The sequence below is a fragment of the Plasmodium vinckei genome, assembly GCF_900681995.1.
Source record: "Plasmodium vinckei vinckei genome assembly, organelle: plastid:apicoplast".
In the NCBI taxonomy this organism is placed as follows: Eukaryota; Apicomplexa; class Aconoidasida; order Haemosporida; family Plasmodiidae; genus Plasmodium; species Plasmodium vinckei.
In genome coordinates, this window is record NW_023618544.1 from 1 (window position 1) to 24,033 (window position 24,033).

Consider the following 24,033-nt stretch of genomic DNA (forward strand, 5'->3'; position numbering starts at 1 on the left):
TACATGTTTTATAATATAAAATTATTATGATAAATAAATTAAAATTAAAAAATTTTTTAAATATTTATAATTTAAATTATAAATATCAATATAACAATAAAATAAATTTATATTTAATAAGAAATGGATTAAATAAAAATTTGATAAAAAATTTATCTAATAATATTTATGTATATTTTTTTATTTACAAATTTAAAATATATTCTTTAAAATTTTTAAATATATTTAAATTACCAGATTGGTCATTTTTTGAATGTCCAAATATTAATTATGATAATATTATTTATTATTCTTCTATTTTAAAAGATAGTAATTTATTATTATATTTAAAAACTAATTTAAATATAAATTTTTTAGATACTATTTTAATAAAAAATAATTCTATTGATGTTATTTTTGATAGTATATCAATATTACATACAACACAATATTTTTTAAAAAAATTGGGTATTATATTTTTATCTTTATTTGATGTTATTTTAAAATATCCTTTATTAATAAAAAAATATTTGGGAACTGTAGTATCTTATAAAGATAATTTTTTTGCTAATATTAATTCAATTATTTTTAGTGAAGGATCTTTTTGTTATATTGCAAAATATATAAAATGTAATTTTAATTTATCAACTTATTTTAAAACAAATTCATATGATTTTGCTCAATTTGAACGTACTTTATTAATTGCAAGTGAATTTTCATATGTAGGATATTTAGAAGGATGTACAGCTTTAATGTATAAAGAGTCACAATTACATATAGCTATAGTAGAAATTATTGTTAAAAATTATGGTTATGTAAAATATTATACATTGCAAAATTGGTATAGAGGTGATTATTTAGGTAATGGTGGATTATATAATTTTACTACTAAACGTGGTATTTGTTTTTATTTTTCAAAATTAGATTGGATTCAAATTGAATTAGGTTCTATAATAACATGGAAATATCCTTCTACTATTTTAAAAGGAAATTATTCAATTAGTAATTTTTATTCAATATCATTTTTATCAAATATACAAATTGCTGATACTGGTAGTAAAATTTATCATATAGGATCTTATACAAAAAGTTATATAATTTCAAAAAGTATATCTTTAAATAAATCATTAAATATTTTTAGAGGATTAGTATATATAAAACCTAGTGCTTATAGATCTTATAATTATACAGAATGTAGTTCTTTAATATTTGGTAATAATTCTTTGACTATAACTATACCTTATGTAAAAAATTATAATAATACTAGTGTTATTAAACAAGAAGCTTTTATATCAAAAATTGAAATTTTATATTTATTTTTATTAATGCAACGTGGTTTAAATATTTCAGATTCTATTTCATTAATAATTATAGGATTTTGTTCTAGTATTTATAATAAACTTCCTTTTGAATTAAATTTGGAAATACCAATATTATTTTCTTTAAAAGTACAAGATATATTAAAATAAAAAGTATAATGAAAAATTTAAGTTATTATTTAAATAGATATAAAAAAATTTTAAAATATAATAAAAATAGAATTAAATTTAAATATATTTTATATAAAAAATATATATTAATTATAAAAAAATTTAGATATTTAAATATTATTTAACATTATAATAAAATCATGAAAATAAATATAATTAAATATTATTATAATAAATATAAAGTATTAAATAAAAATATAGTAAAAAATAAAAATAATAATTTTATTTTAAAATATTCTAGTATAATAAAATTATATTTTTATGAATATATTAAAAATAAATTACAAGTATTTAGTTTTAAAGGTATATTATTAAATAGAGGTATAAAAAATAATAACATTTTAATTATTAAATATGATAATTATAATGTAATATTTTTATATTTTTATTTAAATTCTAAAAATTTAATAAATATATTTAAATTAGGTAAATTAAATTTAAATAAAATTTTATTATGATATATTTATTATATCCAAATAGTATTAAAAATAATTATATTATATCTAATTTATATTTATTATTAATTTTAGAAATTTTATATAATTTAAAATATTATATATTAATAATAAATAATTCATTTAAAAGTGATTTTAATATAATTTATTTTAAATTAATAACTTTATTAACAAATATAAATATAAATTCTATTGATACTATTCAAGCTATTAATAATTTATTTAAAGTTATTTTACATTTAAATTTTAAATTTATTTTTTTAAAAAAGAATATAAGAGTGAATATATTAATTTTTATATTACCTTTAATATATAATAATACTATAATATTAAATGGTTTATATAAAACATGTATTCAATTATTTAAAAAAAATAATAAAATTTTTATAATAAAATTTAAAAAAAATAATATTAATATAATTTATTTATATATATATATAAATATTAATTTAAAATTAGTTTTAGAATTTAATAATACAAATATATATTGTTATTTAAATAATTATAAATTTAATTTTATAATTTTATTATTATATTTAAATAAAAATTTAAATATATCTATAAAATCTTATAATTATATATTTAAAAAAGTAATTATATATAATTATTTAAAATTTTTAATAAATAATACATATAATATATATAATATTATTTTATTGAAATTATTTATTTTAAAGATAAATAATAATATTTTAGTTTTAAATGATATTTTTAAAATAATATTAAATATAAAATTTAATTTTATATATTATATAAATTATGTGTTAGATAATATTTATAATAAAAAATTTTATTCAATTATTGAACATTTATCTTTAAAATGTAATATATACATAAATACTTTAAAAGATCAATTATTAAATTTTACAAAAAATTTAAATATTAAAACTTTATTAAACAATAAAAAATATATAAATATTATTTTAGAAAATATCAATATAAATCCTTTAATTCAATATTCAGATCAAACAAATTATTTATCTGAAATTAATCAAAAATTTAAAATTAATATGATTACTACTGGATTAAATTCTAAATTAATTTTAAATAATAATTTAAGGGAGTTACCTAGAAATATATTAGGATATATAAGTTTAATAAATACTAATGAAGGTTTAACTTGTGGGTTAGTAAATTATTTAACAATTAATACTAATTTAAATATAAAACATAAATTTATTACATCTTATAAATATTTATTTTATAATAAATATAATTTTAAATTAATATTAGATATTTTTGATAAAAATTTTTATAATATATATTTTAATAAAATATATTTAAAAAAAAATATAAATTTTAATAGAAGTATAATATTAACTATAAATAAAAATACATTTAAAATAAATAATATTAGAAAAAATATTATTTATATTCCTTTTACATATTTATTATCTTTTATAGAAAATTTAATACCTTTTATACATTATAATGATTCTATTAGAAATTTAATGAGTATAAAAATGCATACTCAAATAGTGCCTATTTTATATCCTACTTTAAGTAGTATTATAACAAATTATAATTTTATTATAAATAAATATTTAAATTATTCTATTATAGCTTATCAAGAAGGAATTGTTATTTATGTATCTTATATTAAAATAATTATAAGAGATATATTTAATAGACAAATAATTTATTATTTAAATAATTTTAAAAAATTAAATCAAAATATATTATTAACATATAAACCTGTAGTATGGGTAGGTGAAAAAATAAATGTAGGGAAAATATTAGCAGTAAATTCTAATTTATTATATAGTGAATATAGTTTAGGTAATAATTTATTAGTAGGGTATGGTTCATATTTAGGGTATGAATATGAAGATGCAGTTATTATTAATAAAAAAATTTTATATAATAATTTATATACTTCTTTACACTTAAATATTTATGAAGTATCTTTAAATATTATTAATAATATACCTGAAATATGTAGTATAAATATACCTAAATTATATAATACGCATAAAAAAAATTTAGATAAATATGGTGTAATAAAAGAAGGTACATTTTTATTACCAAATACTATTTTAGTATCAAAATTGATATTTATGCCTTTTATATTTAATAATAAAAGTTTAGTAAATATTATTAATTTTTTATTTGGAAGTAAATTAAGAATTTTTAAAAATAAACCTGTTATTTCTACAATTAATGATATAGGTAGAATTATTAAAATAGAAGTATTATCTAATTATTTATATAATAAAGTTAAAAATAATAGTATATATTTAAAAATAAGAATTTATATAGGTATACAAAAATATTTACAATTAGGTGATAAAATTTGTAATAGACATGGTCATAAAGGTGTTATTTCTTATATTAATGATATTAATGATATGCCGTATTTAAATAATAAAATTCAACCTGATTTATTTGTAAGTGCTATTGGTATACCTTCTAGAATAAATATAGGTCAAATATTAGAAGGTATATATGGATTAAATAGTTTATATTTAAATAATAGATATATAATATCTAATAATTTAAATAATAATTATTATAATAATTATATTAGTAATTTTAATTATTATAAATATAATTATAATAATAATTTTGAATTTAATAAAATATCATATAATTATAATAAATATTTTTTAAAAAATCCATTTACTGGTCATTTAATACAAAATAGTATTTGTTTAAATAATATTTATTATTATAAATTAGTACATATGGTAAAAGATAAATTAAGATATAGATTTATAGGATTATATTCTGAATTAACTCAACAACCTATAAAGGGTAATACAAAACAAGGTGGTCAAAGATTTGGTGAAATGGAAGTATGGGCATTAGAAGCTTTTGGAGCTTCTTTTTTATTTAAAGAATTTTTCACATATAAATCAGACGATATTAAAAGTAGAAAATTATTAAAAAATTATTTATTTAATCATAATAAAATTAAACATACATTTATATCTGAAACTTTTAAATTAATTATAAAAGAATTACAAAGTTTAGCTATAAATATAGAAACATTTTGTATATATAACGATCAAAATTCAAATTTAATAGAAAAATTACCTATAAATATAATATATTAACAATGATACTTTATAATAATATTAATTTTATTGGATTAAAATTAAATATTTTAAATCCTAAACAAATTATTAAATGGTCTTCAATAATTTATAAAAATAAAGTAATTATTGGAGAAGTTTTAATTCCTAATACTATCAATTTTAATACTGGGTTACCTATATTAAATGGATTATTTTGTGAAAAGATATTTGATTATATATATATATGGAATTGTAATTGTAATAAAAAATTATATGATATAAATAATTATTCATTTTTTTTATATTGTAAGTTTTGTAAAAATAAATTAAAAATTAATGTAAATAGAAAATATAAGTTAGGATTTATATTTTTAAATATACCAATATTACATTTATGGTATTTAACTGGTCCTTTAAAAGTAGCTTCATTATTATTAAATAAAAATATAAGTTATTTAAAATATTTAATTTATTATAAATATTTTTTTAATAATATAAAATATAAACAATATTTTTATTATAATAAATTAAATTTAAAATCAATTAAAATTAATATATCATCTACTAATATAATTTCATATTTATTTTCTCATAATATTTTATATAAAAAGTTAAAAAATTTAAATTTATTAGTTGAATTATTAAATAATAAGGAATTATTATTAATAAATAATAAATATTTTAAAAGAGATTTATATAAAAAAATTAATTTATTAAATTTATTTATAATTAATAATATAAAACCTAACTGGATATTTTTAGATTTATTGCCTATTTTACCAGCAGGATTAAGACCTTATTTTTATATAAATAATAATATGTATATAATATCTACAATTAATGAAAATTATAGATTAATAATATTAAAAAATAATAAATTAAAATATTGGTTATATTTACGTAATAATATTTGTTTTATTTTTGAAATAATTGAAAAACGTTTATTACAACAATTAATTGATTATTTATTAGTTAATAAATTAATTTTAAAAAATAATAATACATTTTTTAATTTTAGTAAAATTTTTCAAGGAAAATATAGTATTATTAAATATAATTTATTAGGAAAAAGAGTAGATTTTTCAGGTAGATCTGTTATTACAGTTAGTCCTAATATTAGATATAATAATATAGGATTACCTTATTATATAAGTATAAATATATTTAAACCTTTTTTAATAAAAATATTTAAAAATAATAATAAGTTTAATATTATATTTAAAAGTTTATTAATTAATAAAAATTTATTTATTATAAAAAAATTTTTAAATAAATTATTACAAAATCAATTTGTTATTATTAACAGAGCACCTACATTACATAGAATGAATTTACAATCATTTATACCTATATTAACAGAGGGTTATTCTTTAAAATTTTATCCTTTAGGATGTGCTAGTTTTAATGCTGATTTTGATGGGGATCAAATGTCTGTATTTTTACCTTTAATAAAAACATCAAAGTTTGAATCTAATTTAAATTTAAATTTTGATAAAAATATTATATCTCCTTCAAATAATAAAAATTTATTTAAAAATTTACAATATTATAAATTAGGATTAAATACATTATTAAATTTAAATTATAATAAATTGTATAATGTTTATTATTTTAATTCTATGGATAAAATATATGAATTATATATGAATAATAAATTAAATATTTTTAATTTAGTTTGGGTAAAGTATATAAATAATAATAAGATTTTTTATATATTAACTTCTGTTAGTAGAATAATTTTAAATTTATATATGTATATATATTAAAATTAATTATGTAAAAATATGTATTTTTATTTTTTTAATCAGTATAATTTGAAAATTTTGGAAAAAAAATTATTATCAATTTTTAAATATAATATAAGTTCAAAATTATTACAAGAGTTATTATATTTAGGATTTGAATATAGTTTTATGTATAATTATTCATTAAATATAAATGATTTTTCTAATTTTATATATTTATTAATTTTATATAAAAATAAAATTAATAATATATATAATAATAAATATTATGAAGTAAAATATAATTATATAAATATATTTTTAAATAATTATTATTATTTAAAAATTTTTAATAGTATTCAAACAATATTAAATTATAATATATATTTTAAAATAAATCCTATTTATTCAAATTTATTTTTATTTTTTAATAATAAAATTAAAATAAAGTATTCACAATTACAACAATTAGTAGGTTATAAAGGATATGTTTCAAATATTAATGGTATTATTTATGAAAAACCTATTATAAATAATTATATAAATGAATTAAATTTATATGAATATATTTTATCTTGTTTTGGTTCAAAAAAAGGTATTATTGATACTGCTTTAAAAACAGCTGATTCAGGATATTTAACAAAAAGATTAGTAAATATTACAAATAATTTTATAATTAAAGAAATAAATTGTAAGTCTCCTTTTATGTTTAGATATAAATGTAATATGGATGTATATGGAAATATTTTTTACCCATTAAATTTATTAAAATTTAAAATTTTACAAAATAATATTATTCATTTAGATAAAGGTATTTATATTAATTTTAAAAATATTTATTTAACTAAATATATATTAAATAAATTATTAAATTTATATTATGTAAATTATATAAATTTATATATAAAATCAGTATATTTATGTAATATATTTAATAATATTTGTAATAATTGTTTAAATTATAAACAATTATATAAATATAATTTAGGTCAACATATAGGAGTAATATCTAGTGAGGCTATAAGTGAGCCTAGTACACAAATGGTATTAAGAACATTTCATGCTAATTCTATTTTAAAATATAAATATAATCAATCTGTTTTAAAAAAATATTATATATATAAATTATATTCATATAAATTTAAAATAAATAAAATATTTAAATTTATGTTTAATTTTAAAATGTATTTAAATATAAAATTTAATCTTATATTTTTATTAAATAAATTATTATTTAAAAATAAGATTAATAAATTTTATTTAAATTATATTTTATTTAATAGTCATATTAAATATAATTTTATATATAATTCAATTTCTAAAAATTTTAAATGTAATTATAATAATATAATTATAAAAAATATTGATAATTTTATAAAATATTATAATTATAATACGTTACAATTATTAATTAAAAATTCATATAATAAATGGATTATTTATAATTTATATACATATTATATTTATTTTAATTATATAAAATTATATAATATAAATAATAAAGGTATTATTTATTATAATAATATAAATAAAAAATATAATATTTTATATTTTATAAATAATTCAATAAATTATAGTTCATATTATTATATAAATAATTATAATATAATGAATAATAATATAAAATTAGTAAATTCGAATAATATTATATTTAAATTTAATTATTAACAAGTATATGTATTTAATTTCAATAAAAAAAAATAATTTAAAATTAAATTATTTAAATAAAATATATTCCTTAAATAATAAATATATAATTTATAAAGTAGGAATGAAAAAAATAATATATAATAAAAATTTTATTAATAATAGTATTTTAAAATATAATAAATATGAAAAATATAATAATAATATTTATGAAATAATTTATTATAATTGGAGTAAATATTTATTAAAAAATAATTATTTTAATTTATTTATAGTATATAATAATTATATAAAATATTTATATAAAAATACTATAAAAAATTATTTATATTTTATTAAAAATTTATATTATGTAAATAATAATTTTATAAATAATTCTATTATATATAAATTAAATTATAATATATATAATAATCAATTTAATAAATTATATGATTATAAAAAAAATATTTATTTATTATTTATTAATAATTTTTATAATAAAATATTTTATAATTATATTTATAATAATATAAATAATTTATATTTAAATGATATTACTGTAGGTTTAGAATCTATAAATATATTATTTGAAAATAAAAATATAAAAAATAATATATCTTTTATTTCAAATAATATATATGTAATTTACTATGTAAAGTATTATAATTATTTAAATAATATTATATATATATATAATGTATGTAATATTAATAAAATAAATTATTTTAAATATAAATTAAATTTTTATTCATATATATTTGAGGATATTAGTTCTATTTTATATAGTGGGTATTCATTAAATACTGATTTTTATTTAATTAATAATAATTTAAAATATTATTTTAAATATTTATTATCAAATATAAATATATATCAATCAATAAAAAGTTCTTATATTTATATTTATAATATTTTATTAGAATCAATAGTAAAACAATATAGTTATCAAAATATTTATCTACCTGCTATTTATTTTGAACTTATTATTAAAAAAATGCTTTCATGTATTAAAATTATATCAAATAATTTTAATTTATTTAAATATAATGATATAATACCTTTATATTTAATAAATATAATAAATTATTCTTTAAATTTAAATAAATATAAAATTTATAAATATGAACCTATTATTTTAGGGGTGACAAAATCTATTTTAGCTAATTCTGGATTTTTAACAAATATAAGTTTCCAAAATACTTTTAAAATTTTGAGTTCCAATATTTTAACCAATAAAATTGATTGGTTATTAGATATTAAATCTAAAATTATAATGACGGATTTACTTCCTGTTGGGAATGGATGGTATAGATATTTAACAGTTTAATTAAAGTATATAATGTTTGTTACATTTAAAGATTTATTAAAATCTAAAATTTATATAGGAAATAATTATAAAAATATTTATATTAATAATTATAAATTTATATATAAAATAAAATATAATTATTGTATTTTAAACTTTACATTAATTATATTATATTTATATAAATTATATTTATATATTTATAATATATCTATATTTAATAATAAAATTTTATTTATTATTAATAATAATTTAATTACACACTTAATTATTAATATATGCAATTTAACTAATAATTTTTATATAATTAAATGGGTTCCTGGTATATTAACAAATTGGTATATGTTTAAAAAAAAAATAATAATATATTTATGGTTAGAAAAATTATTTAAAAATAATTATATTATTAATATATTATCAAAAAAATGTTTATATAATTTAAAAAATATTTATAATAAATTATATAAAAATATAAATGGTATAAAAAATATGAGTATATTACCTAAACATATTTGTTTATTAAATTATAATAATTTAATATTAAAAGAAATTTTAAAATTAAAATTAATATTAATAAGTTTTATTAATTTAAGTATAGATTCAAGTTATATAAATATAAAAATTTTAGGGAATTATAATAATTATAAATCTTTAAAATTAATATATAAGATAATATATACATCTATTATTCATAGTAAAATTAAAAATATGTAAAAATAGTTTTAATTAAATAAAATTTATTATATTCAATATAATAATTATTTAAAATATACCAAAAATTAATAAATTTAATTAACATTAAATTATATTTATTAATTATTATATATAATGTTTTTAAATTTTTATATTTATATTTAAGAATATTATATAAATAATTATTTGAATTTTTACTTTTTAATATAATATTAATTTGTTTGTTTAAATATATATATTTTATTTTTTTATTATTTTTAAATTGTTTAAGTAATAAAATTTTTTTTAATTTATAATGAATATTAAATATCATTTTAATTTTAGTATATATAATTTTTTTTTAAAAGAGAAAATGGGATTCGAACCCATGAAATATTATTATTTTTTTGATCTCAAATCAAACACAATAAACCGCTCTGTCATTTCCCTTAGTATATTTTAATTTAAATTAATAACATTTAAATTTATATAATAAAATTTTAATTATATTTTTATTTAATCTAAATCCATATTTTAAATATTGTAATAATATATAATAAATACAAGAAATAATATTTAATTTTGAATTATAAATACCTAATTTAATTATATTATATTTATTATATTTTTTTAAATATAAATAAATTTTATATGTTTTATATTTAGTTTTGTTTGATTTTGAATATAAAAATATATTAGTCATTTAAATTATTTATATATATTTAATAAAAAAATACAAATAATGGAATTTGAATCCATATCTTTAATTTGGAAAATTAATATTTTACCTATTTAAACTATATTTGTTATGTTATTATAATGAATAAATATTGAATTTTAGATTATAATATTGATTTAAAAAATAATATAAAATATATTTATTTGTATTAAAATATTTTTTATTATAATTTAATAATAAATCGCTTATAGATTTATCAAAAATTAATTCTAATAATCTTTTTAAAGGACGTGCTCCATATAAAGGATTATAAGTTAATTTAATTATGAAATATTTTAAGTTATTATTAATAGATATAATAATATTTAATTTGTTTAAATATAATTTTGTTTTTAATTCTGTTATAAATTTATTAAAAATTAAATTTAATGCTTTTATATTTAAAGGATTAAATATTAATATGTTTGTTAATCTATTTAATAATTCAGGTTTAAAATAATTAGTTATTTTAGTTTTAATATTATTTTTTATATCTTTTAAATCTAATTCATTTAAATAATTTTTATTATTTAAATATTTATCATAATTTGTAGGACATCCTAAGTTACTTGTTAATAAAATTATTGTATTTGTAAAATCAATTAATTTACCAGTAGTATCTGTTAATCTACCTTCGTCTAATATTTGTAACATTATATTATAAATATCAGGATGTGCTTTTTCTATTTCATCAAATAAAATAACACAATTTGGTTTATTATATACTTGTTCTGTTAATTGACCTCCTTCTGAGTAACCAATATAACCTGGAGGTGAACCTATTAATCTAGAAATAGAATGTTTTTCCATATATTCACTCATATCAAATCTAATTAATTCGTTTTCAGAACCAAATAATTGTTTAGCTAATATTTTTGCTAATTCTGTTTTACCAGTACCACTAGGACCACATAAAATCCAACTACCTATTGGTTTATTTTTAGTTTTTAATCCTATTAAATTTTGTTTTATAGATGGTATAATATTATTAAAAATATGATTTTGACCATGAATATTATTATATAAATATTGCTCTAATTTTATTAAATTATATTTATTAATTTTATTATTTTTAAATAAATTAATTTTTGACATATTTAAATATTCAGATATTGAATTTTTTATATCATTTATTGTTAATGAAGATTTTTGTTTTATTATAGTATTAGTAAATTTGTAATTTAAAATTTTTGTATTTGAATTAAAATTAAATAAATATTTTTTAGAACAAGAATTTTCTAATAAGATTAATGGTATTATAGGTGAATTTAAATTTATAATATATTTTTTACTTAAATGAATTAATTCATATAATATATGATTTGATATATTTATTTTATAATAATTTATATAATTTTGAATATTATTTTTTAATATTAAAAATAATTGTAATATAGATAGATCTTTTAATTTTATATTATTAAAAAAATAATTTTTATATAAATTATAAGATTTAAAATATAAATTATATTTTTCTTTATTTATTGGTATTATTATATGAATATTTGAATTATAAATCTTATTTAATAATAAATATAAATAATATAATTTATTATTTTCGTCATTAAATAATTCAATATTTTTTATAATTAAAATTAATTTATATTTATTATTTATAAAATAATTAGAAATATCTAATATTTTATTTATAATTGTATATATATCATAATTAAATAAATCGTTTAATACCCAAATTTCTGTATTATATAAATATAAAGGTACTATTTTATTATTAATATTATTAATTAAAATATTTAAAAAAGAAAAAATATTTTCTTCTTCACCCTCTATAAATATATGTTTTTTTATATTTAAATTTAAAATTTGTAACAATTTAATATATTGTAATTTATAAATATTTATATTATTATAATTATAAATAAAATTTAAATTTAAAATGTTTTTTGATATTTCCTTTAATTTTAATTGTACATTTATAGGAAAAGTTGTATTAGGAATATAATAATTTAAATTTAAATTTTTTAAATTTAAATATTTAAATAAATAATTAATTTCATTATTTTTTTCATTTAATAATAATATTAATAAATTTAAAGAATTAACTTTAAAATTAATATTGTTTAATTTAGTTAAAATATTAATAACTTTACTAGAAAAAACAGTATTTATAATATTTTTATTATTATAATATGTATATTTAGATAATAATAATGATATTAACTTATTAGTTATTAATTTTTTATTTATATGTAAAAATTGTGTACATAAATTATTTGTTAATAATAATCCTAATAATAAATGAATAGGCATTATAAAATAATTATTATATTTTAATGCAATATATTCAGCTTTTAAAAATATTATTATTAATTCATGTGTACAATATAAATTATTTAAGATCATAGTTTTATTTATTATATTTAATTAAATTATTTGTTATAATATAAAATAATTGAATTATATTATAAAATAATAACTGAAATTTTTTATATAATAATATTTTATAAATTAAACATATATTATTTAATTTACTATTATATTTTTTATATAAATTAAATAAAGTGTAATTATATATTATTTTAAATGTTTTATTAGAATAAATATAAATAATAAATATATTTAATTTATATTTATTAATATATTCATTTATTTTTTTATTTAACAAATTTAAATTTATATTATAAGATTTAAATTTATAATTTAAAATAGAAATTAAATTTACTTTATTATTACCTTTATTTTTTATAGAAATTTTATATTTATATAAAAGAATCATTAATTGTTATATTTTATTATATATACATGTCTTAAAGGATTTTAACCTTTATTATAAATTTTGGAAATTTATATTTTAATATTAAATTAAAGACATAATTTATATTATATATGAATAAAGAGACTCAAACTCTTATAACAATTTTGGTAAAATTGTATTTTATCGTTAAATTATACTCATATATTTTTAGAATAATAGGATTCGAACCTATATTAATGAAATCAAAATTCATTACCTTAACCGTTTGGTTATATTCTATTATTATAATAATAATATTATAAGTCATTATAGCTCAATGGTAGAGCAATGGATTGAAGTTCCATGTGTTATCAGTTCAAATCTGATTTTTGACATTTATTTAATAGTAAAATTATAAATAAAAAATTAATTAAATATTTATATACATTATATATAATTTTAAAATATTTTTTATTTATTAATATATATATTAATATAATTATATATACCCATATAAATAAACTATAAAAAAACATATTAAAATATTTAACTATTTTAATTATTTTCTTATTAAATATTTTATTTAAATTTTTATTAATTACTAACATTGTTAATTTATAATATTTGTTATAATTCCTGCTCCTATAGTTTTACCCCCTTCTCTTATTGAAAATTTCATATTTAAAGTTAATACTATATAATGTTTTAATTCAACAGTTAATGTTAATTTGTCTCCTGGGATAGCAACTTTTTGACTTACATTATTTAAACAAATATCTTTAATTTCTCCAGTTACATCTACAGTATATATAAAAAATTGAGGTTTATATCCTATATTAAAAGGTTTATGACGACCTCCTTCGTCTTTAGTTAATATATATACTTCAGCTGTAAATAATTTATATACTTTTAATTTATTAGGAGTAGCTAAAATCATACCTCTTTTAATATCTTTTTTTTGAACATTTCTTAATAATACTCCAACATTATCCCCTGATTGGGCCTGTATTAATTGTTTTTTAAACATTTCTAATCCTATAACTGTTGTTAAAATAGAAGATTTTTCAAATTTTAAAAGTTCAACTTCATTATTTATATTTATACATCCTTGTTCTATTTTTCCAGTAACTACTGTACCTCTACCAGTAATTGAAAATACATCCTCAATAGACATAAAAAAATAATCATTTATGTTTCTTATAGGTATTTGTATACTATCAATTATATTTATTAAATTATTTAATTTTTGTATCCAAATATTTGATTTAATTGATTCATAATTTTTATTTTTTTGTATAATATCTATTACATTTAATGCTGAACCAGTTAAAATATGTATATTATTTAAATCAAAATTATATTTTGTTAATAATTCATTAATTTCCAACTTTATAAAATCAATTAATTCTTCATCGTTACATAAATCTTCTTTATTTAAAAAAATAATTAAATTTTTAATACCTATTTGTTTTATTAATAATAAATGTTCGTATGTTTGAGGCATAATTCCGTCTATAATAGATATAACTAAAATTGCTATATCCATTTGTGTTGCTCCTATAATCATATTCTTAATATAATCTGAATGTCCAGGGCAGTCTATATGTGCACAGTGTTTTGTAAAAGTTTCATATTCAATATGTGTTGTATTTATAGTTATACCTCTTATTTTTTCTTCTGGAGAAGAATCTATATCAGAATAACTATATTTTTTTGATAATCCTTGTAAATTTAATAAATAAGATATAGCTGTTGTTAAAGTAGTTTTACCATGATCAACATGACCTATAGTACCTAAATTTATATGTTGTTTATTTCTTATAAATAATTTATTATTCATATTTTAAAAATATATTTATAATAATTATATAAATAATAATATAATCAATTCTTTATTGTTTTTTTATTTAATAAATATATATAAGTTCTATTTGATATAAATTGTTTTATCAAATTTAATTTCATTTTATATAAATCTCCTTCTTTATTATAACTTAAAATTAAATATTTACAAATAATTTTATATAATAAAGTATTTTTATTTTGTATTATTTTTATAAATAACTTATATACATTAAAAATAGATTTATTAAAAGATATTATAATAGGAATATTATATTTAATTGTATTAATTTTTATTTTATAAAATGAAAATGGTAATAATAAATTTTTTATAGCTTTATTAAAAATAATTATACCAAATTTATTAGTTATTTTTTTTAATAAATATAATATATATATTAATAATTTTATACTTTTATTTAATTTACCTTTTTTTAAAAATATTTTAATAAAATATTTAAATAAAACTGTCATTTAATATATAAATTTTTAAATTTTTTTAGTTCCATATTTAGATCTTGATGTTTTTCTATTTTTTACTCCTATAGCATCTAATGCTCCTCTTATAACTTTATATCTAATTCCAGGTAAATCTTTAACTCTACCCCCTTTAATTAAAACAAAATTATGCTCTTGAACAGATTTACCTTCTCCAGGTATATAAGCCAATAACTCTTTATTATTAGATAATTTTATTTTAGCAACTTTTCTTAAAGCTGAATTTGGTTTTTTAGGAGTTTTAATTAAAATTTTTAATACAATACCTTTTTTTTGAGGACTATTTAATAAAAAATTATTATATTTTTTAATTTTTTTAAATGATTTTATTTTTTTTTTATATAATAATTTAGTAATTGTTAACATTATAATTAATATTTTCTTTTAGAAATTTTACATCCATTATAAGGAATAGAAGTAATATCAAATAATTTATTTATATTTAATTTTTTATTTTTATATTTAATATTTAATAATAATTTTAATATATGAATTCTATAAGAATTAATACCATTAAAAATAACATTTATTTTATATAAATTTTTATTAATTAAATATTTTATAATATTTATAGTTAATATATTATTAGCTACTATAGTACTTTTTAATCTATTTTTAAAATTTTTTAAACAACCACAAGATATACTTTTTATATTTTTAATATATATATATTTAAAATTTAGTTGTTTATATTTAGAAATAGTTATTAATGTATTTTTTAAAGTTAATTTAAAATATAAAAAAATAATATAATTTGTATTCATTGAGTTTGTTTATGCTTTTTATTTTTACAAATAATATGTAATTTTTTAAAACGTCTTATTAATTGACAATTATTACATATTTTTTTTATAGAAGAACGTTTTTTCATTATCTATTTTATATTTAACTTTTTAATTTTATTATTAATAATATTATTTATTTTAATCTTAAATATTTTATGAATATATAAATTTAATCTATATAAACTATATTTTATTCTAAATATATTATTTTTTATATTAAAAATACTTATATTACTAATATTTAATAATAAATTAATATTATATAAATTTAATCCATTTATATATTTTAACATATATATTAAATATAAATTCTTATTTAAATACATTATCATAATACATTAAATAATATTAATAATATTTTATTTAATAAATTATATTTATTAGTTATAATATTATAATATATAATAATTTTACAATTTAAATATCCTAAACATTCAAATAGATATTTAAATAATAAAAAACGTATATTTAAATAATTACAAATTTTAAATTGTAATTTTAAAAAAATATTACTATAATTTATATAAATATACTTTAATTTATACATATTTAACATTGAATATTTAAAATAATATATATTATTTAAACTATTAATTTTAGAAAATAAAATAGCTTTATTTAAATTTATATGCTTTCCTATTCCTATACCTACCCAACCTTGTTTATTACCTGTTAATAATATAACTTTATATCTTTTAATTCTTCCTTTTTTTATTGTATAAGAAATTTTTTTAATATCTATTATTTTTTCTATAATATTTATATTATTATAAATTATATTAATTTTATTATTTAAACTATTATATTTATAAATATAAAAATATATATAATTCATATTATATATATAATAATTAAAATTATAATAATATATATTATTTAAAATATAATATAATTTTATATATATAACAAGTAAATTATAAATTTTATTATATAAATAATAATTAAAATTATTCTTAATTTTTAAATTTAAAATAATAAAAATACTCTTAAATATTATTAAAATATAATATAATATATAAATATTTTTATTATTATAAAATTTTTTATTATATAAAATATTTTTCATATATTTAATTATTTATTTAATTTAATACCTAATTCTTTATATTTATTTATAAATTGAAAAGAATTTATTAATTTACCTATAGAATTTAATATAAATAAATTATAACTACACAATTCAATTATATTCTTATTAATATAAATATTACATAATACTATATTAGGCAATTTAATTATAATTTTATGATTATATTTTAATTTAAAAATTAAAATATTATATTTTTTTAAATAATAAAATTTATAATTTATACCAATAATAGTTAAAATTAATTTAAATATATTATTATTAATAAAATAAATATTATAAAAATTATATTTATATGTTTTATTTAATAAATAAAATAAATTATTATTAAAAAATAATATATAAATATAATTTAATATATATATATAATTAATAATATTTTTATTTTTTTTATTATATATTACATATATATAATTAAAAAATTTTTTATCTAAAACTAAATAATAATAAATATTATTTTTATTAATATTATTATTATAAAAAAAAATATACTTTTTATAATTTAACATTTTTATTCATAAATTTTACATTTAATTAAAAAATATAACATATTAAAATACCACCTATTTTATACTTTAATGATAATATATGTGTAATAAATTTATATTTACATGAATATATTATTAATAAACCTTTAAAATATTTATTTAATTTTATAAAAGATATTAACTTATTATAATTTATATAAAATAATTGATTATATTTTATATAAGTTTTTAAATATATAATTTTTTTACATTTATTTAAAATTAAAAACATATAATATCTATTATTTATAATAATAATATAAAATTTTAATATATAATTATAATTATATAATAATATAATTAAATAATAAATAATTTTATTAAATTTATATAATATAAAATTCTTATTTATTTTAAAATTATACTTTATTTTATTTAATAATTTTAATACCATTAAATATATTTAATTTTTAATTTTTTTATATTTATATTAGGTTTATATTTTATATATTTTAATATAATTGAATTACTTTTTGTACCTACAGAATTTAAATCATTATTTAAAATTATAACTGCATTTTTATTAAATTTAATTGAATAATATAATTTTAAATTAATAAAATGTTTATACTGAACTAAAATACCTTTACATTTATCTGACTTTTTATATAAATTATTATTATATAATTTATATACTATACCCATAAGTATATCTCCATATTTTATATTTTTTGATTTATTTAAAGTATTTATATATTTAAACTTTAATATACCACTATTATCTAAAACATCTAATATACTATTTAAATATATCATAAAATTTTTATTATTTTATTAGTACAATATTTACTTTTTTTATAATATTTAATTAATACATAATCATTTATCATAATTTCATTTCTTTTATCATATACTTTTATATATTTATTACATAATAATAATTTTTTATACATATAAGAATATTTATAATAAGAAATACAAATTACTTTTATATTATAACATATCTTTTTTATTACATATCCTATTTTTATCATCATAATATTATTATTAAATTATTTTTTTTATATATTGTAATTTTAAATTTAATTTATATGATAAAGTTTTTGTAATTTTATAAATAACGTCCATAGAAACATTACTAATTTCAAATAATAACTTATTTCTCTTTATTTTACATACATAAAATTCAATAGGACCTTTACCAGCTCCCATTCTTGTTTTAAAAGATTTTTTAGTCATTGACTTTATACATTGTATATATATATTATAATAACCAATTTTCTTTATATATTTATTTATTATAAATTTAGAAGTATCAAATTGTTTATTAGTTAAAAATCCGGAAGTTAAAGATATTATACCCCAATATAATTTTAAAAATTTTAAATTAAATTTTCCTTTTATTTTACCTCTCTGTGTTTTTTTTATATTATTAATCATATTTAAAAATAAATTAAATTATATATTAATCCATACTTTTATACTTAAAATACCATATTTAGTATTTATAATATCATTAATATATTTAATTTTATTAGTTAAAGTACTTAAAGATATATTACCATATGTATATATTTCTACTTTAGTTTTTAAACTATTTTTAAAACAACCAGAAAATTTTATTTTTAATCCTTTAATATTATAATTATATTTTTTTAATAAATTATTATATAAATATTCAAATATTAACTTTAATGATTTATACTTTATATAATATTGTTTTATATAAAATATTATAATATTTATATTATTAGTATATTTTATTTTTAAAATACATAAATAATTATATACTTTATAATAATAATAATTAAAATAATTTAATAATATAAATATATATTTTAAATTTATAATATTATATTTTAAACTATTATAAAATAATAACACAATTATAAACTTATTAATATATAAATTTATATTTATATCAACATAATTATTTTTTAAATAACATATATTATAAAAATTATAATACAATAAATAAATTAATAATATATTTATTAAATAATATTTATTTTTACTTATATTTATATAAAAATTATTAATATAATTTTTAAAAATTAAACTTCTAAAAATTAAAGGATGAACTTTTTGTCCCATTTATCTTAATTTAATGCTAATTCTTTTATATTATATTTTATATATTTTGTATATATAAAATTACCTACTTTCTTATATAATTTATATTTATTTATATAAATAGGTATAAATTTATATCCATTATATATTTTTATATATAAATTTAATAATTTTTTATAAATATATAAATTTTTATTATATACATTTAATATTATATTTTTATTATATTTATTATGTAAATTTATAAATATATACTTATTATTTAATGATACTTTTAACCAATATAATTTAATCATAATTTATACTTAAATTTTTTTTGTTTTATAACCTTTAGAATGTAATCCTTTTTTAGAACAAGGATATTTACGACCTATACTTGTTTTACCTTTACCTCCACCATGAGGATGATCACATACATTTTTAGCCTTACCTCTTACCTTAGGTCTTTTATTATAAAAAATATTATAACCTGCATTTTTTATTTTAAATTTATTATATAAAATATTACTATTAATACCTATATAACAAAAATTATTATAATTAATATATTTAAATTTTTTAGAAGGTAATTTTATATATACTAAATTTTTATAAAAAACTAAAATTTGAGCATATGTACCAGCAGATCTAGCAAAAATACTACCTTTATTGTTATAAGATATATTATAAATATATGTACCTAATTTACAATATTTTAATTGTATATAACTACCTAATCTTATATTATTTATATTTGTTATGTAATAAATAGAATTTAATATATAATTATGATTTAAAACTATATATTTTTGTAAATAATTAAATTTATATGATAAATATAAAATACATCCTATATAACTATTTTTAAAATAAGTTTTTATTTTTTTAAATAAAAATATTTTATAATTTATATTAATATTATAATTATCATACCAAAAATCAATTAATTTATATTGATATTTTAATTTTCCACCTCCTTTATTATAAATAGTAATATATCCTTTATTATTTTTACCAAAATTTTTTAAATATTTATAACTATTATATTTTTTTAATTTTAATATCATTTTAATTTTATAAAATATATTTTTAAAATATTATTTTTATTTATACTATTAATCTTAATATTATTTTTATTAATATTAAATTTAAATATATTTTTAATAATATATTTTATATCTAATTTTGTTAAATATTTATTAGTATAAATAATATAAAATTTACTATTAATATAATTAATTTTATAAAATATATTATTACAATAAAAACTTAATATAATTTCTTTCATATTATACAATAAATATAATATAATTATATAAAATTAAATTTAATAAAATATATTTATTATTAATTTCATATAAATTTAATATCTTATAATTTTTATTTAATAATACCCCATTTAAATATAATATTTTATAAATTAATTCTTTTATATTAAAATTAATATTTCTATAAATATATAATAAACATAAAATATATTCAAATTTAATTATTAAAATATTACTACGCTTATTTATTAATAAATATATAAAAATTAACTTATATATAAATTTATTATATTTAATAATTTTATTTTTATAAAAAGGACCAAATGTACAAGAACCTTGTTTACATACAGTAGAAGATAATGTTTTTAATCTAGCTTTACCAGTACCTTTTTGAACTCTTATTTTTTTTTTACTAAAATTTATAAGACTTCTATTTTTTGTATTTTTATATTTATAAATACTATTTAAATAATAATATTTTATAATATAAATTAATAATTTATATATTTTAATATAATTATTTAAATATAATTTTATAAAAAAATCATATTTATATTTAAATATTATATTATTATTAAATATATTATTATTTATATTTAATATAATAATATTATCCATAATTAATATGTTATAATAAATATATTTCAGAAAAATAGGATTTGAACCTATATTCTTCTATTCCCAAAATAGATATGTTACCATTACACTATATTCTGAATATTAAAATTTTATACTTTTAAGGAAAATCGAATTCCTATTTTCTTCTTGAAAAAAAGATGTCTTACCTTTAAACGATAAAAGTTTAAAATTAAAATAAATTACCTGAGACTTGAACTCAGAACCATTCGATTAAAAGTCGAGTACTCTACCAATTAAGCTAGTAATTCTAAATTTAACGAATCTGACGAGAATTGAACTCGTATTCTTTATTATGACAAAATAATATTTTAACCTAATTAAACTACAAATTCAATTAATATATATAGAGAAAAAGGGATTTGAACCCTTGGTATATATAATATATACAATAAATTAGCAATTTATAGCTATAAACCACTCAGCCATTTCTCTATATAAAAATAAGTTAAATCAGATTCGAACTGATGTAGATACAAAATCAATGGATTTACAGTCCATTCCTTTTAACCTCTCAGGCATTAACTTTATTAATTATACATTTAAGTAGATTCGAACTACTGATGTTCAATATTTGAAAATGAATTATGAGTCCATTGCTTTCGACCACTTAGCTATAAATGTTTATTTTATTAGAGATAAAGGGACTTGAACCCTTACAACAATTATTGTTAATGGATTTTCTAATTAAATTAAGACTTTTTATAAAGAATAAATAAAGTCGTTTGAATATATAAATAATATATTACAGAATAAAAAATATTTTTTCTTTATATATTTAAAATTATTAATTTATTTATAAAATTAACTCATAAAATAATATATAATTTTATATATATTATTTAAAGTCCATTGTGTATACCAAATTTCACCATATCTCTTTTATAAATGATATTCAGATTTGAACTGAAATAAAATAATTTGCAATTATTCACTTTACCAAATTAAGTTATATCATTATATATGTATTATAAGATAAATAATGAGAATTGAACTCATATAAAAGAAACCACAATTCTTTATCTTAACCTTTAGATTATATTTATCATTATTAAAATTTATATTATATATTATAAATATTATTATAAATATATAAAATATTATTTAAATATAAATCGTTTAATATTTTTATTTTTAAATTATATATACATATAATAAAATAATTATTAAAACTATAAGATTTTATAAAATTATATTTATATAAATTTGATATATAAATATAAATATTATATCTATAAATTAAATTATATAAAATTATATATTTAATTTTACTATTAAAAAATATTATATCATTAGATTTTAATCTGATATTATAATAATTACAATAAATATTATTAATATAAATATATTTATATTTTATAAAATATCTAGATTGTAATATAGTTTTAAAAAATCCTATATTTACTAAAAAAACATCTAATCTAGATTCTAATATATTTAATAATTTAAAATATAAATTATTTTCATTATAATTTTTTATTTTTTTTAAATAATATAAATATTGTTTAAATGTTATACAATAATTATAACAAATATATCTTACAAATTTTAATTTTAAATCAAAATATGATTTATACGTATATTTATTAATTTTTAACTTATAATTATACTTACTAGATAAATATAATAAAAAAGGAATATTTAATTTTTTTAAAATTTTTATTTTAGGAGTTAAAAATTTTATCATAATAATTTTATATTATAAAACATGTA

The 24,033-nt window shown here is 12.0% G+C and overlaps 28 protein-coding genes and 13 non-coding genes across 41 annotated transcripts; 8 read left to right on the forward strand and 33 right to left on the reverse strand. All coding sequences in view use genetic code 11, as the record gives it.

Annotated features, from left to right (window-relative positions):
* Positions 1 to 26: 26 nt before the first annotated feature.
* On the forward strand, positions 27 to 1,448 carry PVVCY_API_0100010 (SufB protein, putative; the record flags this gene model as incomplete). Its single annotated transcript has 1 exon — positions 27 to 1,448. One exon carries the CDS (start codon positions 27 to 29, stop codon positions 1,446 to 1,448), a length of 1,422 nt encoding a protein of 473 aa, XP_037490963.1.
* Positions 1,449 to 1,456: 8 nt separating this feature from the next.
* Positions 1,457 to 1,594, forward strand: PVVCY_API_0100020 (uncharacterized protein; the record flags this gene model as incomplete). The annotated part of the gene is made up of 1 exon: positions 1,457 to 1,594. One exon carries the CDS (start codon positions 1,457 to 1,459, stop codon positions 1,592 to 1,594), a length of 138 nt encoding a protein of 45 aa, XP_037490964.1.
* Positions 1,595 to 1,609: 15 nt separating this feature from the next.
* Positions 1,610 to 1,927, forward strand: PVVCY_API_0100030 (uncharacterized protein; the record flags this gene model as incomplete). The annotated part of the gene is made up of 1 exon: positions 1,610 to 1,927. The coding sequence occupies one exon, from the start codon at positions 1,610 to 1,612 to the stop codon at positions 1,925 to 1,927; it is 318 nt and encodes a 105-aa protein (XP_037490965.1).
* Positions 1,924 to 4,980, forward strand: PVVCY_API_0100040 (RNA polymerase B; the record flags this gene model as incomplete). The annotated part of the gene is made up of 1 exon: positions 1,924 to 4,980. One exon carries the CDS (start codon positions 1,924 to 1,926, stop codon positions 4,978 to 4,980), a length of 3,057 nt encoding a protein of 1,018 aa, XP_037490966.1.
* A 2-nt stretch (positions 4,981 to 4,982) lies between these two features.
* Positions 4,983 to 6,707, forward strand: PVVCY_API_0100050 (RNA polymerase beta subunit, putative; the record flags this gene model as incomplete). The annotated part of the gene is made up of 1 exon: positions 4,983 to 6,707. One exon carries the CDS (start codon positions 4,983 to 4,985, stop codon positions 6,705 to 6,707), a length of 1,725 nt encoding a protein of 574 aa, XP_037490967.1.
* Positions 6,708 to 6,725: 18 nt separating this feature from the next.
* PVVCY_API_0100060 (RNA polymerase D) lies at positions 6,726 to 9,621 on the forward strand (the record flags this gene model as incomplete). The annotated part of the gene is made up of 2 exons: positions 6,726 to 8,294; positions 8,338 to 9,621. 2 exons carry the CDS (start codon positions 6,726 to 6,728, stop codon positions 9,619 to 9,621), a joined length of 2,853 nt encoding a protein of 950 aa, XP_037490968.1.
* A 12-nt stretch (positions 9,622 to 9,633) lies between these two features.
* On the forward strand, positions 9,634 to 10,314 carry PVVCY_API_0100070 (apicoplast ribosomal protein S2; the record flags this gene model as incomplete). Its single annotated transcript has 1 exon — positions 9,634 to 10,314. One exon carries the CDS (start codon positions 9,634 to 9,636, stop codon positions 10,312 to 10,314), a length of 681 nt encoding a protein of 226 aa, XP_037490969.1.
* Positions 10,301 to 10,606, reverse strand: PVVCY_API_0100080 (probable protein, unknown function; the record flags this gene model as incomplete). Its single annotated transcript has 1 exon — positions 10,301 to 10,606. The coding sequence occupies one exon, from the start codon at positions 10,604 to 10,606 to the stop codon at positions 10,301 to 10,303; it is 306 nt and encodes a 101-aa protein (XP_037490970.1).
* Positions 10,607 to 10,637: 31 nt separating this feature from the next.
* Positions 10,638 to 10,722, reverse strand: PVVCY_API_0100090. The gene has a single exon. It is a non-coding gene (tRNA).
* Positions 10,723 to 10,741: 19 nt separating this feature from the next.
* On the reverse strand, positions 10,742 to 10,975 carry PVVCY_API_0100100 (probable protein, unknown function; the record flags this gene model as incomplete). The annotated part of the gene is made up of 1 exon: positions 10,742 to 10,975. One exon carries the CDS (start codon positions 10,973 to 10,975, stop codon positions 10,742 to 10,744), a length of 234 nt encoding a protein of 77 aa, XP_037490971.1.
* A 31-nt stretch (positions 10,976 to 11,006) lies between these two features.
* Positions 11,007 to 11,079, reverse strand: PVVCY_API_0100110. The gene has a single exon. It is a non-coding gene (tRNA).
* Positions 11,080 to 11,086: 7 nt separating this feature from the next.
* PVVCY_API_0100120 (chaperone protein ClpM, putative) lies at positions 11,087 to 13,354 on the reverse strand (the record flags this gene model as incomplete). The annotated part of the gene is made up of 1 exon: positions 11,087 to 13,354. One exon carries the CDS (start codon positions 13,352 to 13,354, stop codon positions 11,087 to 11,089), a length of 2,268 nt encoding a protein of 755 aa, XP_037490972.1.
* A 4-nt stretch (positions 13,355 to 13,358) lies between these two features.
* PVVCY_API_0100130 (probable protein, unknown function) lies at positions 13,359 to 13,727 on the reverse strand (the record flags this gene model as incomplete). Its single annotated transcript has 1 exon — positions 13,359 to 13,727. One exon carries the CDS (start codon positions 13,725 to 13,727, stop codon positions 13,359 to 13,361), a length of 369 nt encoding a protein of 122 aa, XP_037490973.1.
* A 186-nt stretch (positions 13,728 to 13,913) lies between these two features.
* On the reverse strand, positions 13,914 to 13,985 carry PVVCY_API_0100140. The gene has a single exon. It is a non-coding gene (tRNA).
* Positions 13,986 to 14,008: 23 nt separating this feature from the next.
* On the forward strand, positions 14,009 to 14,080 carry PVVCY_API_0100150. Its single transcript has one exon. It is a non-coding gene; the product is annotated as a tRNA-Phe (tRNA).
* Positions 14,057 to 14,293, reverse strand: PVVCY_API_0100160 (probable protein, unknown function; the record flags this gene model as incomplete). The annotated part of the gene is made up of 1 exon: positions 14,057 to 14,293. The coding sequence occupies one exon, from the start codon at positions 14,291 to 14,293 to the stop codon at positions 14,057 to 14,059; it is 237 nt and encodes a 78-aa protein (XP_037490974.1).
* A 2-nt stretch (positions 14,294 to 14,295) lies between these two features.
* Positions 14,296 to 15,525, reverse strand: PVVCY_API_0100170 (elongation factor Tu, putative; the record flags this gene model as incomplete). Its single annotated transcript has 1 exon — positions 14,296 to 15,525. One exon carries the CDS (start codon positions 15,523 to 15,525, stop codon positions 14,296 to 14,298), a length of 1,230 nt encoding a protein of 409 aa, XP_037490975.1.
* Positions 15,526 to 15,569: 44 nt separating this feature from the next.
* PVVCY_API_0100180 (apicoplast ribosomal protein S7) lies at positions 15,570 to 16,001 on the reverse strand (the record flags this gene model as incomplete). Its single annotated transcript has 1 exon — positions 15,570 to 16,001. The coding sequence occupies one exon, from the start codon at positions 15,999 to 16,001 to the stop codon at positions 15,570 to 15,572; it is 432 nt and encodes a 143-aa protein (XP_037490976.1).
* A 15-nt stretch (positions 16,002 to 16,016) lies between these two features.
* Positions 16,017 to 16,391, reverse strand: PVVCY_API_0100190 (apicoplast ribosomal protein S12; the record flags this gene model as incomplete). Its single annotated transcript has 1 exon — positions 16,017 to 16,391. The coding sequence occupies one exon, from the start codon at positions 16,389 to 16,391 to the stop codon at positions 16,017 to 16,019; it is 375 nt and encodes a 124-aa protein (XP_037490977.1).
* Positions 16,392 to 16,396: 5 nt separating this feature from the next.
* Positions 16,397 to 16,789, reverse strand: PVVCY_API_0100200 (apicoplast ribosomal protein S11; the record flags this gene model as incomplete). The annotated part of the gene is made up of 1 exon: positions 16,397 to 16,789. One exon carries the CDS (start codon positions 16,787 to 16,789, stop codon positions 16,397 to 16,399), a length of 393 nt encoding a protein of 130 aa, XP_037490978.1.
* Positions 16,790 to 17,138: 349 nt separating this feature from the next.
* Positions 17,139 to 17,876, reverse strand: PVVCY_API_0100210 (apicoplast ribosomal protein S5; the record flags this gene model as incomplete). Its single annotated transcript has 1 exon — positions 17,139 to 17,876. One exon carries the CDS (start codon positions 17,874 to 17,876, stop codon positions 17,139 to 17,141), a length of 738 nt encoding a protein of 245 aa, XP_037490979.1.
* An 8-nt stretch (positions 17,877 to 17,884) lies between these two features.
* On the reverse strand, positions 17,885 to 18,406 carry PVVCY_API_0100220 (apicoplast ribosomal protein L6; the record flags this gene model as incomplete). Its single annotated transcript has 1 exon — positions 17,885 to 18,406. One exon carries the CDS (start codon positions 18,404 to 18,406, stop codon positions 17,885 to 17,887), a length of 522 nt encoding a protein of 173 aa, XP_037490980.1.
* Positions 18,407 to 18,431: 25 nt separating this feature from the next.
* On the reverse strand, positions 18,432 to 18,818 carry PVVCY_API_0100230 (apicoplast ribosomal protein S8; the record flags this gene model as incomplete). The annotated part of the gene is made up of 1 exon: positions 18,432 to 18,818. One exon carries the CDS (start codon positions 18,816 to 18,818, stop codon positions 18,432 to 18,434), a length of 387 nt encoding a protein of 128 aa, XP_037490981.1.
* Positions 18,818 to 19,180, reverse strand: PVVCY_API_0100240 (apicoplast ribosomal protein L14; the record flags this gene model as incomplete). The annotated part of the gene is made up of 1 exon: positions 18,818 to 19,180. One exon carries the CDS (start codon positions 19,178 to 19,180, stop codon positions 18,818 to 18,820), a length of 363 nt encoding a protein of 120 aa, XP_037490982.1.
* Positions 19,177 to 19,401, reverse strand: PVVCY_API_0100250 (apicoplast ribosomal protein S17; the record flags this gene model as incomplete). The annotated part of the gene is made up of 1 exon: positions 19,177 to 19,401. One exon carries the CDS (start codon positions 19,399 to 19,401, stop codon positions 19,177 to 19,179), a length of 225 nt encoding a protein of 74 aa, XP_037490983.1.
* A 10-nt stretch (positions 19,402 to 19,411) lies between these two features.
* On the reverse strand, positions 19,412 to 19,804 carry PVVCY_API_0100260 (apicoplast ribosomal protein L16; the record flags this gene model as incomplete). The annotated part of the gene is made up of 1 exon: positions 19,412 to 19,804. One exon carries the CDS (start codon positions 19,802 to 19,804, stop codon positions 19,412 to 19,414), a length of 393 nt encoding a protein of 130 aa, XP_037490984.1.
* Positions 19,805 to 19,822: 18 nt separating this feature from the next.
* On the reverse strand, positions 19,823 to 20,458 carry PVVCY_API_0100270 (ribosomal protein S3, putative; the record flags this gene model as incomplete). Its single annotated transcript has 1 exon — positions 19,823 to 20,458. The coding sequence occupies one exon, from the start codon at positions 20,456 to 20,458 to the stop codon at positions 19,823 to 19,825; it is 636 nt and encodes a 211-aa protein (XP_037490985.1).
* A 5-nt stretch (positions 20,459 to 20,463) lies between these two features.
* PVVCY_API_0100280 (apicoplast ribosomal protein S19) lies at positions 20,464 to 20,733 on the reverse strand (the record flags this gene model as incomplete). Its single annotated transcript has 1 exon — positions 20,464 to 20,733. The coding sequence occupies one exon, from the start codon at positions 20,731 to 20,733 to the stop codon at positions 20,464 to 20,466; it is 270 nt and encodes an 89-aa protein (XP_037490986.1).
* Positions 20,734 to 20,742: 9 nt separating this feature from the next.
* Positions 20,743 to 21,483, reverse strand: PVVCY_API_0100290 (apicoplast ribosomal protein L2; the record flags this gene model as incomplete). The annotated part of the gene is made up of 1 exon: positions 20,743 to 21,483. The coding sequence occupies one exon, from the start codon at positions 21,481 to 21,483 to the stop codon at positions 20,743 to 20,745; it is 741 nt and encodes a 246-aa protein (XP_037490987.1).
* Positions 21,480 to 21,704, reverse strand: PVVCY_API_0100300 (ribosomal protein L23, putative; the record flags this gene model as incomplete). The annotated part of the gene is made up of 1 exon: positions 21,480 to 21,704. The coding sequence occupies one exon, from the start codon at positions 21,702 to 21,704 to the stop codon at positions 21,480 to 21,482; it is 225 nt and encodes a 74-aa protein (XP_037490988.1).
* A 1-nt stretch (position 21,705) lies between these two features.
* On the reverse strand, positions 21,706 to 22,302 carry PVVCY_API_0100310 (apicoplast ribosomal protein L4; the record flags this gene model as incomplete). Its single annotated transcript has 1 exon — positions 21,706 to 22,302. The coding sequence occupies one exon, from the start codon at positions 22,300 to 22,302 to the stop codon at positions 21,706 to 21,708; it is 597 nt and encodes a 198-aa protein (XP_037490989.1).
* Positions 22,303 to 22,328: 26 nt separating this feature from the next.
* On the reverse strand, positions 22,329 to 22,400 carry PVVCY_API_0100320. Its single transcript has one exon. It is a non-coding gene (tRNA).
* A 15-nt stretch (positions 22,401 to 22,415) lies between these two features.
* On the reverse strand, positions 22,416 to 22,486 carry PVVCY_API_0100330. The gene has a single exon. It is a non-coding gene (tRNA).
* A 12-nt stretch (positions 22,487 to 22,498) lies between these two features.
* Positions 22,499 to 22,571, reverse strand: PVVCY_API_0100340. The gene has a single exon. It is a non-coding gene; the product is annotated as a tRNA-Lys (tRNA).
* Positions 22,572 to 22,580: 9 nt separating this feature from the next.
* Positions 22,581 to 22,655, reverse strand: PVVCY_API_0100350. Its single transcript has one exon. It is a non-coding gene (tRNA).
* Positions 22,656 to 22,667: 12 nt separating this feature from the next.
* Positions 22,668 to 22,755, reverse strand: PVVCY_API_0100360. Its single transcript has one exon. It is a non-coding gene; the product is annotated as a tRNA-Ser (tRNA).
* Positions 22,756 to 22,764: 9 nt separating this feature from the next.
* Positions 22,765 to 22,848, reverse strand: PVVCY_API_0100370. The gene has a single exon. It is a non-coding gene (tRNA).
* A 9-nt stretch (positions 22,849 to 22,857) lies between these two features.
* PVVCY_API_0100390 lies at positions 22,858 to 22,944 on the reverse strand. The gene has a single exon. It is a non-coding gene; the product is annotated as a tRNA-Met (tRNA).
* Positions 22,945 to 23,206: 262 nt separating this feature from the next.
* Positions 23,207 to 23,279, reverse strand: PVVCY_API_0100400. Its single transcript has one exon. It is a non-coding gene (tRNA).
* Positions 23,280 to 23,294: 15 nt separating this feature from the next.
* PVVCY_API_0100410 lies at positions 23,295 to 23,366 on the reverse strand. Its single transcript has one exon. It is a non-coding gene (tRNA).
* Positions 23,367 to 23,383: 17 nt separating this feature from the next.
* Positions 23,384 to 24,007, reverse strand: PVVCY_API_0100420 (apicoplast ribosomal protein S4; the record flags this gene model as incomplete). The annotated part of the gene is made up of 1 exon: positions 23,384 to 24,007. One exon carries the CDS (start codon positions 24,005 to 24,007, stop codon positions 23,384 to 23,386), a length of 624 nt encoding a protein of 207 aa, XP_037490990.1.
* Positions 24,008 to 24,033: the final 26 nt, after the last annotated feature.